General features: G+C 34.0%; 4 protein-coding genes across 4 annotated transcripts in view; all 4 read right to left on the reverse strand.

The window, feature by feature from the left end:
- Positions 1-1,404: 1,404 nt before the first annotated feature.
- Positions 1,405-10,186, reverse strand: LOC110409681 (hyperosmolality-gated Ca2+ permeable channel 1.5-like). The gene is given in 13 exon segments (XM_021419118.2): positions 1,405-1,638; positions 1,640-1,851; positions 2,142-2,375; positions 2,935-3,259; positions 4,126-4,371; positions 4,741-5,081; positions 5,720-5,800; positions 5,998-6,117; positions 6,319-6,420; positions 6,699-6,834; positions 7,543-7,689; positions 8,856-9,203; positions 9,869-10,186. Coding segments are annotated over 12 exon segments (2,292 nt in total). The 5' UTR covers positions 9,170-9,203; positions 9,869-10,186; the 3' UTR covers positions 1,405-1,604.
- A 2,554-nt stretch (positions 10,187-12,740) lies between these two features.
- LOC149527641 (uncharacterized) lies at positions 12,741-14,091 on the reverse strand. Its single transcript, XM_089782505.1, has 2 exons — positions 13,953-14,091; positions 12,741-13,206 (listed from the first exon to the last, which is right to left on the reverse strand). The coding sequence occupies exons 1-2, from the start codon at positions 14,025-14,027 to the stop codon at positions 12,979-12,981; spliced, it is 303 nt and encodes a 100-aa protein (XP_089638631.1). The 5' UTR covers positions 14,028-14,091; the 3' UTR covers positions 12,741-12,978.
- On the reverse strand, positions 14,036-16,353 carry LOC110409837 (uncharacterized). Its single transcript, XM_021419318.2, has 2 exons — positions 15,934-16,353; positions 14,036-15,248 (listed from the first exon to the last, which is right to left on the reverse strand). The coding sequence occupies exons 1-2, from the start codon at positions 16,114-16,116 to the stop codon at positions 14,169-14,171; spliced, it is 1,263 nt and encodes a 420-aa protein (XP_021274993.2). The 5' UTR covers positions 16,117-16,353; the 3' UTR covers positions 14,036-14,168.
- A 1,320-nt stretch (positions 16,354-17,673) lies between these two features.
- The window catches only part of LOC110429164 (RNAse II-like 1), a 2,618-nt gene continuing 622 nt past the window's right edge, over positions 17,674-19,669 (reverse strand). The window contains exon 2 of the mRNA XM_089785759.1: positions 17,674-17,763. Coding sequence (XP_089641885.1) covers positions 17,674-17,763 — 90 coding nt within the window. The remainder of the gene's footprint in view (positions 17,764-19,669) is intronic.

Here is a 19,669-nt window from a genome sequence, read left to right on the forward strand (position 1 = left end):
TTTTACCCATCTCTTACTAATGCTTTTATCCATCTAATTGTGCATCTCGATGTACTAGTTCTTTACTCATGGAGAAAAGGGACTCTTACACTAGTTTGATTTACCTACACTGGCTATCTCGATGTACTGACTCTTTACTCATAGAGAACAGAGACTCTTATACTAGTTCGATTTACCTACACTTGTTTTTTACTCATAAAGAAGATGGACACTTATATTAGTTCGATTTTACCCATGGAGAAGAGGGACTTTTACACTAGTTTGATTTACCTACACTGGCTATCTCAATGTACTGACTCTTTACTCATAGAGAATAGAGACTCTTACACTAGTTCGATTTACCTACACTTGCTTTTTACTCATAAAGAAGATGGACACTTACATTAGTTCGATTTTACCCATAGAGAAGAAGGACTCTTACACTAATCCGGGTCTATTTCGACTCTTGTATCTCTTATAAGGATATACATCAATGAAGATATAGATCTACTCTGATATCACTTGTCACGAGCCCACGTTTCCATCTCAAAAGGCATGCTTGATAGATAATTAAAGGAATATATTTATATACTTAAGATCCACCTTATCTTTTACTAATGTTGGATTCATAACATTTTTTGATATCACAGTCCCATCATAAAACTATGTGAATCCCACATAAAAGGGATATGCACCTAGTGGGTGGAGCTATAAATCCCATATTGAAGAGAAACTCTTCAAAGAGAGTCATGAATCTTACATCGTTTGTGTACTAGAGTGATACTGAGTGTTTAAAGATTCACACCACTTTTAATCTATAAAGTGCCTTTTATAGCACAAAACTGTAAAGCCAATAGGTTAAAACAGACAATACCACGCAAATAAAGGATAGTAAGCCAGGAATATGTTACGGCCTTAATGTGGAATCATGTAAATGTACTAAAAAATATTTAAATTTTTATAAATAATTTAAAAATTATTTTAAATGTTATATAATTTCATTATAATCATAATAGGGAGCCTCTGCTGAGGTGGAGAAAGATGTTACGGTGTTAACAAAGAATCATGTGAATATAATAAAAAATATTTAAATTTTTATAAATAATTTAAAAATTATTTTAAATATTATGTGATTTCATTATAATTATTTCTCCACTTAAATATATATTTTTTATCCATCACTGACTACTAACTTAATCGTGGGAACATAGCTCCAAACTTCTTTCAGGCCTGCATCTCGCAGGAACGAAGTGGGCCAACAATGTTGATCCTAGAGCCAAATTTTGGCATCAATCACCCGGCTTACATTAAAACAAGGCTCATCAAGTTTGAAGTTATCGTGATTTAAATGACGCGCATTGAAGTGTGAAGTATTAGCATTGAATTGAATAATAGAATTAAAGATAATGCGACCCTGAAATCAAAACACCAAGCTGTCCAAACTTATGAAGTCACTATTCATTGCTTTCGTTAATTCTTGTTTCCTTCACTTTGTTCTTCTCTACGTAACAAAGCGTTTCTACTTTGCTCTACTCATTTACAATGTATCAGAATTTTCACAGATTTTTCCATTAGGGGCCGGGGGTGAAGGGAATCCAACCACTCATCTAACCATAATGCTCTTTCTAAGGTTTTGAACATTCATCTTTAACTTCAGGATCCACTATGTTTACTAGGCAACGGAGTACACCTTCTAGACGTGCGCTTTGTTGGGATGAGGGCAGGTTCCTGTTCCCACTCTTCCATTGTTATATCACTTTCACTATCATCTGCGCTTTTGAAAACCGGGTGGGTATACGCACTCTGAAGGAATCCTTTCAAGTTCAGGTTTGGTTCCCTTGCACGCTCCAATGTATCCTTCATCATTGCTTCCTGAAAACACACAAAAAGGAGTTAAAAATAAGAATTTTACATTTTTAGTTCCTAGGTAAAACTAGGCCGAAGCAGAAGAAATACTTAAGCAAGGCAACACCAAGGATGCATAGAAACTTGTCATAACATAGGGCATTGGAAAAAATCTAGATATTAAAAATTATTTTAAGCTGCAAGAGGAGATAACATACACAAGGACAGTAATACAGATGCAAGCCAAAAGTTCCAACTGTGGTTTCTTTTGTTGAGTTACTTCAAATCAAATAAGATGTGTGTAACATACAACCAACCTGTAATGGATATCTGACAAAAGCTGGTTCATAACGCCCCTTGCAGAATCTGTGGAACCATATGGTCAATACAGGAAGTGTGATAAGCAATGGAGTTGACTGAGCAGCTTCTTTTGTGCTCAATAATCCCATCAGTAGCAGCTGTGAGACTATTAATGCAACAATGATACGTGCATGAACATCAGGCCAGAATGCTGCTCCACTTTCATATTCCTGATTGTAGACATTTATGATCTACAAGTTCATTTAAGTATGTATTAGAGCAAGGATTTCCAAGAAAATGAAAAATGGAAATATTGTGGAATAAGCACATTGATCAGGTGGAACTATCATTGAAAAGCCTAAATTCACAAAGACCTGGATTATTTTTACAATGCTGTCTGAAACTATTTGTTATTATTGTAGTTACAACATCAGGCTATAGTCACCGGCGCAGCAAACATGGCCTAAATATGATGAGTTGTTTCCCCCTCCTAATCTTTTAAGAGAGTCAAATTACTTCAATCTGTATGACTAAACAAGCACAGCTCATCTCCCTCCTTCCCCAACCCCTTTCCCCTCTTCAACAACCTGATACGACAACCAATGAACTTTAATTCTATCCGCCCAATCTCAGTATTTCTATGTCTTGATGTTAACTGAGGCTCTGCATCTTACAATTGATAACTGGTAGATTTTAAGCCAAGTATACAGAACAAGTTCCTGATGACTAGACCAAGCATATAGTCTCACTGCCTTTGCACTACAGTTCCAAAAGGTAATAAACCTACTTTTGGAAGATATCAGTTCTTACCTGATGACGATATATGACATAAGCCAAGCCAAAGAATACTATTATGAAAGGAAGCAGGATAGGAGTCACCACAGCATAAACAAGACCTAGTAAGAAGTAAAGTTGTATTTGAGGTTCGCCTGTATTGAAACCAATGGTTCCGGGATCCATTGCCTCTTCCCTATCCTTTTCAGTCTTAACCAAGAAGAAATTCTTTAAGTGATAGATTATTAAGGGTTTCAATCTCAGTATCTCCCCAGCAACTCCAGCCCAACCATCAACCATTATATAGGTAATGAAGAATGTTGCCTTCATTGGAATTGAGACACCAATTGTCTTTGGTATCCTACAAAATACCATATGAGGTCACATTAGAGAAACACTTGAATACGAACTTAATATCAGTAATAAAACATAAAAGTTGAGCAGAGGATTGGTCACACAGGCAATATAGAAGTTTTTGGATTATATGGTATAAAAACTAGTGAGAGTAATGAGGCAATGACAGAGCAAAGAAACTGCATGATGAATTAAGCTATTGGACATATCAAATATTCTTGATAAACAGTCTATTATGCTATATTCAAGGTTCAAGCATGAGCATCAAATTAAAGTTGATACCCACCAAGTCTATGTGAAACAAACAAGAAATAAAAGAAACAGAAACTGAGAAAGAGCTCATCTATTTTCTGCAAAATGGAAACATGAACATATTATGGTTAAAATTTTGAGGTGCACAGCAGGAAAGAGAAAGTATTATGAATGTCATCATTAGGAGAGAAATATACTGCACAAAGATGAAGGTAATAATAAAATGCAGAAAGATCATGATGATGAATTCTCCTTGAACCGATTTTTGGGTTTCACTACATTTTGGTTTTCCTTCTCCATAAAAACAGACAACAATTTCTGGACATTGTTTAACTTCAGTTCCATCATTTAGTGTTATGCAAAATCCATATTGAGTGATATACATTCAAAACTAGAAGCCAGTAGATGAGATGAATGGTGGTAAAGAGCAATACTTAACTAGAGCAAATCAGGCTGCATTAGCAACGTTTTCACTCCTAAATTAGATCCTAATTCTTAAAGCCGCTATGGACAAAATAGACAAGATAAGAAAATGATGATAGAAACTATGAATGAATGGCATGCACACACATAAGCTTGTCCAGTAAGCAAAAAAATACAGAAGAAGGCACAAGAACGTACTGATTAGTAGACTGGTGGATAAAATTATTTAGTTGCTGAAACGCAGTTCCGGCAATTATGCTCCCAAGAAAAACATTAATAAATTGGAAGAAATAATATCTACTCGCAGATCTCCTTTCCAAAGCCGATAGGCTAATATAACCTTCGAACTTTGACATTATCATCAATATAGTAGGCAGAAATAAAAGAAATATCTTCAGAGCAATCCCAGGAAGGAAACCTTGAATGAATGACTTTATGCCTTTCCTGCAGGAAATACAGATGAGGTTAGTTAATGCTGGGAACAAAATGGAGAATAATCTTTCAAGGGAAAGAAAATTTTTGTAGCTAAAATAATTTTACACTAATAACCCAAAAGCTTTTCCTAACAGCTAACAGTTGTTACCCTCCTATGGGCGTGTCCTAGGTACTTGTCCACTAATTACAGTTTTTATCTCTCCCCCCAAAATTCTTCAATTTTATCCAAAAAGAAAAAAAGAAATCTTTACTGAGATCGTTAATAAGGAGATTAATAGAAGATGATAAAAATTTCCTTTTTCTTCAGTGCAAGGCCAAAAATATTATAAAGAATATTACTATCTGGAGAAAGGAGAGGATGAAGAAAAAGAAACTCACATTTCAATTATAGGTTTCAGGAAGGGAAGTGCTTTCTCAATGCCTTCTATGTTAGCAAGGGATTGTACAAATGCTATAGGAATCATGAAAAAGAATGTAAGGAAGAAAAATGCAACAGCAACAATGAGCCTCCGAATTGTGAGAAAAACAAATGGAATTGCCAGGTTTTCCCAGTACACATCTCGTGGCTCTGGAGCCCACTCAGTCAACCATATTGTTGGGTTCCTAGATTGTTGAGTTTGTGCACAAACAGCAGCTCCCCATCGAGTTTTAAAGGAAACAAATGCTGCTGGCATGATTGATTTAGGGTTGTTAGTAACCTTCTCTCTCTCGGCAGATATCTGACAGTCATGGAGGGAACAGATAATTAAGCACATAGTTCCAGTTTACACTCTTGGATACAAACAAATTGCTTATCAGTTAGAAGATTAAGAAAGGAAAAACCAAAATATCCCACAGAGATGGTAATTCAATTGCAATAAAGTTGGATTTAGAAACTGAAACCAAATGATTGGACATTTATGATGCATGCAGGCAGTTTAAAACTATACACACTTTTTTCGCAATTGCAACCACGCTTATTATTCAAATGTCATAAGCTTCAGGTACGACTAGGTAGTGGATTGATCAAAGCGTTAGGGGTTTTAGATGAGTATTAAGGTTATGAACAAATTGCCAATCAACGGAGAAGGAAAACAGAAAATAATCATTGAAGTGTGATGAATACATAGGCCAGATTCAAATAAACTGAGGTTTGATTTGCACGAAAGAGTTTCTCAAGTGGAAACAAGAAAATGTTTGTAAAGAAAACATGGGCAGCTCATAGAGATAGTACATGGGTGCCTTTCAACACCCCCCCCCCCCCCCCCCCCCTCCCCACAAGCAGGAAATCAAGGAACTTCTAAGGAAAGGAGAGTTGATCTACTGAGACTCAGAAGTAAATAACAAAATACAGGAAGCAATAAGAAATACTACTTACATCTCTAGATAATCTCTCAATTTTGGATGTATAAAAGTCAATTGCATCCACGCTGTTACCCCAAAGGCCAAGGAAACCAGTCTGCTTGATAGAAAAAGAAACTCATCAACAGATGTCAGGAATCAAAAATTAAAACTAGCATGATCTCATCAACTTTATTTTGAGCTGAATACTGAAAGATAAAACTAATTGTTGAAGGCATTGCACCCAAAAGAAAAAAGGATAGGGTAAATGCATATTTCTAGACATAATATAAGCACATTCTTTGCAAAAATTACCTTCAGTGAAGGTCTCCTAGATGGATTCCTTTCATATTTATTTTGATAGAAGTCAAGCCAATTCTGAATTTGCTTCTTCTCATCGACCAATTTGGAAAAGTTGTTAGCATTATAAACAACCTGCAAACAAATAATTAAGAGAAAACACCATAGAAAAATGTATTTTCAGCATTCAAAGAGTTAAAATTAAGCTAACAAATTCAAATTTAACAATATGATGTACTTTCAGCAGTCAAAAGAGTTAAGCTAAGCTAAACATGTCTGATGATTGAAAAGCTATGTAGGATCATATAATTTGTACATTGATGTATAATATCAAACCTGATGACTGAGATAGTGATCTGGATGATTGACAAGAAAAAAATGTTCGACAAGCTCACTAACTGATTCATCAGGATCAGGTGGGACATTTCTAACCAGTACCTTCACCAAGAAAAACAATGTCAGAAACAAGAATTGAACCATTAAAAGAAAAAGATTAAGATTTTGAAACAGAATTTAAATCTTCATGAGTCAGAAACAAAAAAGACCAAAACTATAATACTATCTGACTGGCTTTTTCTTTAGAACTTCAGAAGCCAAGGGGGAAAATGAAATCAATAATAAATCTCAATAATTGCTCAGAGAACGTAGAATTTGAATAGAGGACATGTAGCTTCAGTATCACTTTAGGATCGATAAAATAGTATAATTGTGCTTACTGTGAACTGGTCTGGGCGCCGTTGCTCTGATGCTAGAAAATGTAATCTCATTGCTGCCACTATCTCATACTCTCGTTTCAACACGTAGCATGTCCAAAACGTAAATACATAAGCCATTACCAAATGCGTCCAAAATCTGGAAAAAAAGTATTATAAATATTCTAATTTATCGTTAATATTATTGAAGCAATACTAGAAAAAGCAAACCAGTCCAGCAATTTCAGTTCCACTGAGGAGTTGGAAAAGAACCCAATTCACCATTATGGATTTGGGTTTTTCAGAAATGAGGGAGCAATAACGTCCCAGAATACAGCCAAAAGGGAAGAAAATAGAAATTCAAGTTCATCATTCAGGACATCTACACTCCAAACCATTCAAATCACCTATTTGGCAAAAGAGGTTTAAACATCCGTCCGGTGAAATATTGCTCCACAGATATCTTACATGGGATAAAAGTTTTACCATCAAAGTGTTGATCCCCAAGATCCCAAACTGATAATGCATCACATGTAATGCCCTTTCAAAAGTGATAAAGACTACAAAAGCTCTATTCGAGACCATTAATTAGAAACAATACAAGATATGGACTAAGCCCATGTGCCTTCTTGCAACTTTCAAATGGTGAAAAAAAATTAGTGCTAATTATTGTACGTTGGAAACACCAATTTGAAATCATAAAGGAAAAGACGTAGGCCGTAATACATATAACTTTAAGTTACAAAATTTTCCTAACTCTCAACTATGTCAGGTATTTGTAGAAATTGTAAACTAAGTCAAAGAGTTCTTTCAAAAGCAAAAGGACAAAAGATAAAGATAAAGCTTGAAAATAGAAAGTTCTGCATACCTACGTGATCCAGTTGGAATATTTGATATAGAGAGCTTATCTATATCGCTGTATGTTAAACTCGAACGCTCCAGGGTATTATTGGTCCAATTAACTGGGACCATGATCGTAAATGCTAAGAATGCAATAGGAACAAAAATTTTAAGCCTGCACTTGAATGGGGGTGAAAAAGAAAAGGAAAGGCAAAAAAGATGGCATTAGTGCAAGATGATAAAAGTAATAAATTTGTCTTTGCAATGTAAAAGTGATTATTATCACCTACAAATTACAGATTAAGAATCTCGACCATTCATGACCGCACAGTAGGATTCCTGTGTGTTGCAGATGGTTGATATTCAAGTTTGTATAATTCTCTAGGGAAAAGAGGTAAAAAAGAACTAGCAGTTGATACGAACCCATGTATGCATATATGTATGTATGTATGTATGTATGTATGCAAGTGTGTGTGTGTGTGTGTGTATATATGCTCTGCAGCATAAACATCTCATGCCAGGAGTAAACTAAGCCCCTCAAACAACATGAAACCAGAAAAAAGTACACAAAATTCCTAAAGTATTACCCTACTCTAAGTTTGCTCATTATGAGTTTAATAAGAGTTTAGACCATTTCGTTTACATAGTAAAAAATGTAAGGTTCATTCTCGAATTTATAAACTGCAAGATGTTTTTCCATTGTTTGTGGATTTACCTTTTTGCTAATATGACTTCAACTTTGACATAACACGAACACGTGATCCACACCCACATATACGCAACAAAAGATGACTAACTTCACGTTATCATGTAAATATATACCAAGAGCCAAATCAAATTAGATAGAATTCTGATTAAAAAATTCCCCAACTGAACACCAAAAGCTTCCCAGTAAACCAGAAATGCAACTGATAGACAAACCCTCTTACCACATTGCCAGTTCTCCAACATACTCTTTTAATCCTTAATTATTATTACTGTATCTCAGTTCAGCTAAAACAAGAACAAGCTCGTATATTCCCCAGATTCATGCTTTGTGTGCCTAAAGTTCAACTTAATAATTCTCACTTGTCTCTGTGCCAGTTAAAGCACCAAGTAGCCTAGATATTACTGCAGCTTGTATGACAGCACAAATAATTCAGCCCAACAAGGTCATTTAGACATGTGGAATATCATTTCACGTTTAATTGATGTGATAACAAATGTACCATCAACCCAGTTTTTCAAATTGAAACATACTAAAATTTGAAAATTGCCAACCAATAGAATCTTGTACTTATGTATTCACTACGGTACCAACTATAGAGCTAGAAAGAAATCGAACAACCAGAGCATACACACCCCAACATGTAAATCCTCAAGTAAACAGCAGAATCCAATCCAGCATGGTCAATCAGCTCAGGCTCCGGCATTTGGAGTGCGGCAGGCATCCAGTTCAGAAACCTCACATATGACCTGAAGTCCAAATTCACGAACTTGCTTACAAATGCACCATTTGCTAAAGGACTGCTCCTTAAGCCCTTCAGATACCATTTTGGGAAGTAGACTCTGTCATTCACAGGTTGAATCCGAAGAATTGCAAATGCCAAAAAGAAAGCAAATGCACTGAGAATATTGATAGCTGCTGCAACTCCAATATCATTTAGAGTGGCCATGTATTTGCTTCAACAACGAAAAATTACTACTTTCCTGAATATAGCAAGGAAAATTTTTTAAAAAAATAAAGGGTTAAAGCTTTGACCTGTGCAATGAGCAAACAAACAGCAAAAAATTAATTTTGGGCCAAGTTTTATTACTTTTTAGTTACAGGAAGGACCACCCTTGTCCATTAATAGCAAAAATTAGATTAAAGGAAAAAGGTCAAAACTTTGGTAACAAAGTGAAAGCAAAAGTAAGCTACTTTTGACTTTTGTGCTTAATTTGAAAGAGCTATCGCCCCGTACCAAAAACAGCAAATGTTGAAATCAGAAGCTAATGCCAATTGTCTTTTATTTTTTATTTTCTTTACTTTGAAACTCATGTAAAGCAACATCCCCCACCATCAAATCCAAAATTCAAGAACTTTTTCTAGACAATGAACATAGAAACATCCAATATAAAAATTATAAAAAAAAAAAGAGCAGGAAAAGGAAAGGAAAACCAATTTAACAGAGTAAGATTTTAAAAAAGCTAAATTCACCCTTTTTTTAAATTTTTTAAAACAATTATTTGATGAAACAAACTCTCAATGTGAACTGCTCTTTGTGCTCAGATTTTCTAGACAAGCGAACAAACACTTTTTCCAATTCAGTTACTATCTTTCGCCTCCCAACTTCATAACAACGAAGAAAACACTAAATGATCCACGTTGGTACCTATCAAACCCGAAAACGCAGCGTTTGAAGTCCAATGCAGTTCAACTCACTCGTCAGAAGCAGCCGTAACAGATGAGAAAAACTTACACCCTAAACGTAAGCTAAGAACGCTTCTTTTTCAGTTTTTTCTTTTTAGGGTGAAGCAAGCCGCAGAAGGGAAATAAGACAGGAGAGAAAATCTGGAGTTCTTCTACTCTCTGTCAAAACCAAATCAAGTGAAGAAGTAAGATTTATTGACGGGATCGCACATTCCTTCTTTGTCTGTGCTCTCAAAGGAAAGACAGAAGGACAGGAAAAAAGTGCAAAACGTAGAAGGAAACTGAGGTGGCAAAAAATTTATTATGTTCTTTGAACAGAGGCAGCCCGTGGAGTAGTTTTCGTATTTTTGTCTTCTCCCCTTTTCTTTTTAAATAAAAAATTACTGTTATTACATTAAGATTGTAATAAAAAGTGACAATAAAGGGTTTGTCTGCGTGGTTCGGTGGCACGTGGGACAAAGTGAACAGAATTCATCTCTAACGGCTACTATTATTATCAAAAAGTGCGATACAACTGCCCAAAAGTCTACGTCGTCATGATTAATGACGCTATATTATTGACTATTTTTATAGTATGACGATAATTTTATGAAAAAAACCAAATAATTCATAAAAATACGTGTCTCACGTACAAATAATTTTCAAGTAATATAATATTAGTACATAATTTATGAAGCAATGAGTTATGGGTTTGGTTAATTATTCTTATGGACAATTTGATTAGACGTGTGCAACTTTATGTGCTGGCAATACTTACCATAGCATGGGATGCAATAGCAGTTAGAAAACCATATTTCTTTTTTGTCCCATTGAATTTTATAATTGGAAAACGGATTAGCTCCGAAGAACTTTATGTGGGATTCTTACTTTCGAAGACGAACATATTGGAACCTAGATACAGGGTTTCAGTTCATATTATGATTCAAGCCAAAAAAAAATGTACAATTAATAATTAATGAATGTAGTTTAAAGATATTGTTATATAGACTCTTTTTATGACGTCAACAATCAATTTTAAGAATCAAAATATGATATAAGTTATTAAAATTTGTAACGTAAAACATTTATGGGTACATATCTTAGCAATTATTCTTATACCGACTTAACAAAAGTAACAATATGTTAAACAAGGTAATTGTTAATTATGTGTCATATTTTAATTTAAATCTGTTTTTTTTAAAAAAAATTATTATATTTATCATTAAACTAAATATTCAACTAGTAATATTAATGGCTATGTTTAAAATTTGTGTGACAAAGACCTGTGTAACAATTTTCCTGCTGACTTAAGGAAAGGAATGGATGATAAGTTTATTTATTCATCGAAATTTAAACACTAAATCTATCCACGAGAAAATAATAAAAAATAATTTTTTTATAAGAGTATTTTAAAAATAAATATTAAAATAAATTTAATTATTTTTAATTATATTTAATTATAACTTGATAAAAATACTTTCAAAACTATTTTAAATAAATTAAACCATTCATCACAATTTCTTTTCATTCATACTTCCGATTTCTTTCTCTCACCATCCACTCTCTCTAATTTTATAAATTTCTCTATTCGGTATTAGTCTGTTGTGCTTCTGATTTATCTATCTCATGCTTTCGGATTTCTCTTTCTTACATTTTCAAAACACCAAGTGATGATTTTGATGTATTTGAGTAAGTGGTTATTTGAAATTTTTTATTTTTCGATATTTTGAATAAAATTAAAACGGTAAAAATAATCACAAATGTTTGAAATAGTTTATAATTGGATCAATTTAAGATCTAGACATCAATAAATTTAAAATTTTAAAATTTATAAAATTAAGTTTCAAAAAGAAATTTTTTTTTAATTTTTAGTTGAAATAGGTGTTTTAGTTAAGAAATTTTGTGATTTGGTTTATGAAAACACATTAGAAATACTTTAATCGGTGCCAAATTGTCAAAAAAAATAAAAAAGAAATGAAAAGAGTTGAGAGGATTTAAAATTTTGGCTCGTAAGTAATAACAACATTTTAGATATTAAAGTGTAGCGAAATGTTTTTGAATGTGGTGTATAACAATAATATTTTTTCAATAAGTATAACAATAATATTTTTTTTAACATGACGTGTAACATGTTTTTGTATATAGTATGTAATAACAATATTTTTTTTAACATGACGTGTAACAAATTAACAATAACCTAACCATGACATATAACATGTTTTTGTACATAACATGTAATAATAGTATTTTTTTTTTCAATATGGTATGCAACAACCTAACTATGGCATGTCACATGTTTTTGTATATAACATGTAACAATCTAACCATGACATGTAACATAATTTTTTACATAATGTATAACATCATGATATATGATATGTAATTTCATTAACAATAATTTATTTAATTTAATTAAAAATAATTAAAATTATAAAAAATTTATTTTTTAAAATACCTTTAAAAGTTATTTTTAAAAACATCTTCCAAATCCATTATCCCCACTTGTTAACTGAAGAGAAACATCAAAGGACATAACAAAATGAAATGACAGTGAAAAAAACGTTTCAACGACCCGCCACCGCCATTCAACCCGACCAAAGCTTGGAGGGTTTCACCGCCAAATGAAAGCAACTATGCTACAAATCTGCTTTTGACAGGGCCACCATATCGGATAGGCTGTCCTCGCCAGTTGCCAACTTGCCGTCGAGTTTGAGCAATTCTTCTTTAAGAGTTTAGATCATGGAGAGTTATATCCCTTTAGACGAAATCGTGCACAACATGAAAAAAATAATCTTTTTGATTATATGTTTAAGCGCATTTTCTTTTGTTTGAACTAATCCCCTCTCCTAGTCATCTAAAGAAAAACATTCACATCATTATTATCTTATATAAGATACTGCCTTTTCTGCAAGTACAAACAATAATGCCCCACAAATCTTAAAATAAATACAAATAATCACATCTGTTTGTTCGGTTCAATGCACATATGCCAACAGCTGCAGTGTTGATTTTCTCTTTGGATCTTCAATAATATAAGTCATGCAAAATAGTGCTGACTTTCGACTGTACTGGAATTGAGAAGTTGCGCTGGCATTAGTTCCTTTGGTGAACGGCTATCTGGTGGATGTCCATGTCTTTCAACATAACAGATCGTCCACAAGAATCACATGGAGCAGTCCTTGAGCCACAAACGCTCTCATGCTCAGAGAGTCCTCTTAATCTGTCACGAACATCCATGGCAGAGCTTCCAGCTTGAACCATATCACCACAAAACTGACATGTAATTAAGCGCAGGGGGCAATCTGAGGATTGGTGTCGCACCTGTCCACATATGTGAAAGTTTGTAAGAATATCCAGATCAACAAGTAAAGAAAGATGCACTCAAGGTTTCCACTTTCCAATCAGCCAGTTCTCAATTTTCTCATCTTAATATCAGATTTACAAAAATATACTCAAGGAAATGAATGTGAGACTCCAATCATTTGGTTCACTCCAGAAGCTAAGCGAAAAGATCATTAAAAATCATGTTCCTTTAACTAGCTTAGGTGATGGATCCCATCAAACATATGATATCCGAACCTCATGCTTTGAAAAAATAAACCAAAATAAGTTTAGACATGCCACAATGGGGTGCCATGTGGTTGTCTTCTATAAACACTTCCAACTATATCAAACCTTTCATTTTGCTAGACCATATCTACAACATGTTGACAGCAGTGGTCAGAGATGTAAATGTCTAAATAACATATTTACAACCTAATAGAAATTCTAAAACTGTAATTACAATAACCATTTATCTCAGTCCTATCATCATCTGCCAGCTTAGAAGGGGCCCAGTGGATATACCATCCGTTTTACTGGAATTGGCACATAATGACACACAAGTATATAAGTTATGCATTATGCAACATTCTCATAAACCAGAACAATAGTTTTCAGTTTTGCAAATTAGTTTATGCTCCACTTCTGAAATAAATCATCGAAAATTGGCAGTAATAATGCCCTAAGTTAATTCAAATAATGTAAATTGAAATAGATTGTCTGTAGAAAGGAGAAGTATGGCCTACCATGTCTTCCTTCTCAAAGACTAGTCCACAAGGACAGCTAAGTGGTTCATGGAACACTTTCACGTGCTTCTCCATCTCTCCCAGTTGAAAAGCTTGCCCACATTTGTTGCAATGCACATGGTTTTGGCCTCCTCAATCCTAAGAACAATTCCACAACCAACATGTGGACAAACAACATTGTGCCTACTACAGTAGGCCTCATGCAGGGCAATACTCCTACTGGGAATAAAATGCTTGCAATTCTGACACTCCACAGTATCCACCTCCATTGAAGATGAGGACACAACTGTTTACCCACCCTCTGCTTGCTGTTCTCTTGAACATGCACTGATACCTGGTACTTGGTGTTCCCTTGAAACCATAGACAGCAAGGCTGTAAGTACCAGCACTGAAGTTCCTATCTTTGGAGCTAAGGATCAAGGTCTTCGAACCAATATAATGAGAAGACCATTCATGTTGGTGCCGATTTGGGAATATAAGAGGATGCTTAGAAACATAAAGATCAGTATCTCCACCATTCATGTCTGCGTCGATCTTTACCTCTATTTTGACATCACTGGAAACAATTTTTTCCCACATGTTATCGTCAATTGAGAACTTATAATACATGTAATTTCCTTCCTCAACCAATCCAGAGTCTGATGTACCAAACACAAGTGGTTTCAGGACATACTGATTTGTCCTCTCTGAATCAACACCTGGGTTGACTATATCCACCTCGATATCTGTTTCCAAGACAGATATGCTTGAAGAGGGTTTTAGCTCAAGAACGTGTAACCTATATGTCAACTCCCCATATTTAACTGTGAGAATATCATCTTGAGAAAGAGTAGCATGCTGACGAAGGCTTGTTTCAAGAATAGCTTTGTGATTGGGTAAGTCAGAAAAGCCAATTCCATCCGGTTGAAGTTTAGCATATGTTCCTTTTGGAAGTCGAACATATCGAACCTCAACCAATGGAGCCTTTGGAGTGTCCACAGGGAACAAATTACTCCATACATGGGGAGGAAGGCCAATGGAATTCTCATCTGCAGTGAATTCCAAAACACCTGAGTGAGTGGTCCTATTATTTTCCTTTTCACTACCATCAATCTCCGAAGGTCCCTCTTGATGAACCACTGACAATTTAAAGTACATGGGTCCCTTGTCAAATGCACCTTGATCAGACAATTCTGCGAAACAGGATGGTGGCAACTTAATCTTATCTCCACTACCCTGAAAAGGTACAGCTTCTAAGATTCTATAAAAAACTATTCCGCTTCCTGCAAGTAAACTTTCTCCCATCTGCTGTTCAGCCTGAGCAGGACAAAGGAAAAAAAAGGATTAGAAACACCCGTTACCAAATATACAAAATACTCAACTCATTAGTAAAACTTCTATGCAAGCACTAGTCCTCCCTATACATACATTATACTGGACTCCACTCTTCGTAATTGTTACATAAGTGTTAAAAAGATGCAGACCTAATACCCAACGCAAGTAGATTACAATATCCAAACAGAAAAGTTAACTAAGGGTATGTCTAATGATTAGAACTTAAAACTTTCAAATCTGGGGTCTCAGGTTAGAATCTTGGGAAAAGGGAGGTTGGGTTTTATTGAAGGGAAGAAGACTAATTCTTACGTGTAGCCGAAGACTAATGGACTTTCAAATTATTAAAAAGGAAAACATATTCAATTACATCATATTTTACATACCAAAATTTCCTCAACGATCTTCTTGTTACACCCATGTTTTTACGTATTTCAAGTAAAGCATCGCTTCCCATATAAAAAATTTGATGCAAAGGGGTGTAGTAATATAATCTCAATAAAGCTACACATTGAATTAATTAATTCATTCCCCAAGAAAAGAGTTTCCACCTAAAAATTTGATGGATTATTATCATAATTACAAACTAAATAGAAACACTTATGAATCAAATTGAAACATCAATAAATGATTTGAGAACAGAATAGCTGAGATCGGTAGACAATAGTACCTTAAGCTGAGCTTCAATGGCATCAAGCCTTCTAGATCTCTGAGCAGCTTCGATGGCATCTCGCTGCTTCTTAGCCTCTTCTTTGGCTTTCCTCTCTTTCTCCAATTTCAACTTGGCCTTTTCCTTCCTCTCCCTCTGTTCTTTTTCAAGCTTCTCTCTCGCTCTCCTTAGCTCAAAATCCATAACTAAAAAATAAATAAATTCCTTTTGCTTCTTCAACGTTGGATCGAAAATTTTGAGAATTGAGACGGCTTTGGTCTGTTGTTTCTTCTTTTTAAAGATTGTTTGAAATTAAAATTTGTGATGTTTAACAAAGGTGTTGCAGACAGACTTCGACGCCGTGTTGGTCAAGGTTTCAGGATAGGGCAGGACGGTTTGGTTTTCGCTTTCCGAATTCGAGAAGGGTCTGGGCCTTTCCGAATTGGTTTGGATTTCCAGCTCAAGGCCGCGGGATCAAATGGTCAGAATTGAACTAATCTTTTTCAAAGCCCAAGTTAACCAACACAAATATTGATTTCTTTATCTTTAAAAAAAATAATCTTTCTCGTTTAAAATGATTTTTCCTTTTTAATTATAAAAATAAAAATAAAAAATTTTATTTTTTAAAATATGAAAAAAATGTAATATAAATGTTTAATATTTGTATATGGCATTTATGGACTAATTGCTTGTGTGTTTATTTTAAAACAGTAACATGTAACTTATACATGTACAGATATGACGTATGCCTTCTATCTTGTGTTAGTTGTGTTAGCGTGTCACAAAAGAACTAACGATGTTTTATTTGAATTATCCTTTGTGATGTTTACTGCTTATTCAGAGATATATATATATACATCTAATTTCAAGTTAATAAATCATACGTTATTAGTTCTTTTTTTCTCAATTTTTTTTTTAAAATTCACTGTCAGTATATTTGAGAAAAACCTACTTTTCCTTTGTTTGATCACTAACAAATCAAGGATAAGATCCCATTTTCTTGGTACAAAATCAACATAGAATACGCAGAACTTGTGTTTTCCTTGGTAGCACAACTGGAAAGCAAGGATAACATATTTTTTTCCTTACTACACTACATATTGCATGTACTTTATTAGCGAAAGTTGGAAGCCGAGAAAGAAGAGTTGTTCTTTGCTCTCTATAACTCTCAATTTTGTTTATTATTGTTCAATTTTGCCAAGTATTTATTTATCAGTTCGGTGATTTTTCGCTTTCTAAGGACCAGCTATGTATCCAATTCCAATGTCATAAGAACATAGGATTATGTTATTTTAGAGCAAAATCAACTTGGATATTCCTTTTAAGTAAAGGTGCCACAAGCGAGTGTGTCAAGATAAAAGAAGAGAAAATGAAACTTTATAAGTTTTAAGATAAAAAGATGTTCTGTATAAGGGCTTGAAGTCATACGAAAAGGACTTCAAACTTAAGGAAGCCATAAGTTTCTTGGAGCAAGGAATCCACCAACCAATTCCCATAAGATTAAAAATGCACCTATACGTACAAAACTAATTCTATATCTTTTTTAACACAAGATGAAAGCAAATACCAGTGCACATGACAACACTCAAGTTGACAACAAATTCCTGTGACTCAGATGAAACACAAAAGAGAAGCTAACATAATAGCTAGAAAACAACAATGGCAATGCTTAAAAGGAATCAAACTTGAAGATCGTAAAACACAAGGCAAAGGGGAGAAAAAAAACAAATAATTCAGAAACAAACAATAGAGTGGGAGCCTTCATTGTTGGTCATCAACCCCAAAAGTCTCACCATGATCTGTACTAGCAGGAACCTCACTGAACGTTACTGAGACATTGCACACCTTCTTCTACAAAAGTGTTAGCAGCTCCATAAGCTAACCGTAAAACATGCTTAATTTGCCATTCCTTGATCTTGCCAAATAATTTGTTGACTTGGATAACCAGGTGTCTCAATCTCCATCGGTCTCATTCAGGGTAGATATCCATTTAACAAGATTACTATTATCACACTCAAGGATAAAAGGGAAAACTTCATTCCACCTAGAGGCAGCATAAATGAGCACCGTTTCTTTAACAGCCATTAGTTCAGCCCTGTTGGAATCACAAATGCCGATAGCTTTAAAGAAGTAGGTAAGAGTGTCTCTTAGTTCATTCCTTAAAATACATCCCATGCTCGATTCACTAGGATAGCCTTTAGATGCTCCATCCATATTGAACTTTAGGATACCATTTTGTGGCCTAGACACGCGATAGAGCCTGAAGAATGAGACAAATAACCACCATAGACATGTGATGTGAGTGACTATATACTAATTTGATTTACTATACAAGCAAATAATACTAATATTATTGTGCTAATGAGCTGGACATGTTTTACCTTTGCATTGCACTTCTTGTGTGGGCAATATCCTTATCTACAAGAATTGGATCGCTGAAATTAACCATTATAATGTCCTCAAAATGCATATGAGGGACAATGCCTTCCAAAGAAGTTTGGCCAAGTTTTGACCCTCACTCCATTCATTGTATTGATGAGAGTGCAGTTTGCCGCAATGATTCTAGCAACTGATTCGTCCTTATACTTTCCAAGACTTCCAACACTGATGTCATGACCGGGTCCGCATGTTATATCATATAGTAATCTGCTGGCTTCCACCACCAGTCCACCACCAAGGGAGATGCAATCAGTGTTGGTGTAAATGGTTATTTGAAATTCAAAAACAATCAGTAAAATTAATTGTCTTAAAAAAATTGTCTTTAACACTTACTTCGCCCATATCATTCGATATATAAAAAGAAAATTATATGAATAGTTTTAAAAATATTTAACATCACCTTACACTTACAAGATTAAACTACTAAACACATCTGAAGGTTGCAAAATTGTTTGGTTTTAGAATTTATTTTTATAATAAGTAAATTATAAAAAATTTGAATACTTGTGGGAACTCAAAGTATTTAGATCTTTTTTTTGAATTTTCATTCAGTACATAATACTTTTCACCTTCTTTTAGATGCTTTCATTAAAGTACTTTTTTATCTTAAACACATCTTTATATATTATAAAACATAACATTTGGATAAATGTACTTTTCAATAGTTATTTTAAGAAAAAAATAACTTTTCATATGATAAGATATAGTCTTTGAATCATAATATGAAAAACAACTTTTCATATCATAATTTTTGAATAGTGGTATTTTTCAATTATTTTATAATTTATATATTTAGATGTGTTTTTTTAAATGTTATTTTATCAAGAGATATAAGTTTTCATATAAAAAACCACCATCAATTCAATAGTCATATTATATGGCATAACTTTTCAATCGAAGTGTCTTTTAAATAATCACTTTATCAAAAAATAACTTTTCATAGAGGAAGACATAACTTTTTATTTTAAAAATATATCAACAACCATTATTGGTAGTAATTTTTGAGTCAGTAACGTTGATCCCACTAGAACAATCGATATGGATTCCATATGTACTGGGGCTTTCATCAAGTGAATAAATGGTGATATTTGTGAAAGCAAGGTTCTTGCACACCAAAGGTTAATGTGAAATTGTTTGCTGTCCAGTGACGTTATATCCCAGACCAATGCATCGGTGATGAAGTTGAATCTTTGGTTATGTCCATTAAGTTGAAGCAATGAAATTGTTAGCAGCAGTAGTACTGTTTGTTAATTGTAAATTTGAAATGCTAGAGAATTTTGAAAGCTAGGATCTTATAATAGGAAATTTTGTTTTTTTT

This window comes from Theobroma umbraticum, unplaced genomic scaffold (genome assembly GCF_002168275.2).
Source record: "Theobroma umbraticum cultivar Fairchild unplaced genomic scaffold, ASM216827v3 scaffold_44.0, whole genome shotgun sequence".
Taxonomy (NCBI): Eukaryota; Viridiplantae; Streptophyta; class Magnoliopsida; order Malvales; family Malvaceae; genus Theobroma; species Theobroma umbraticum.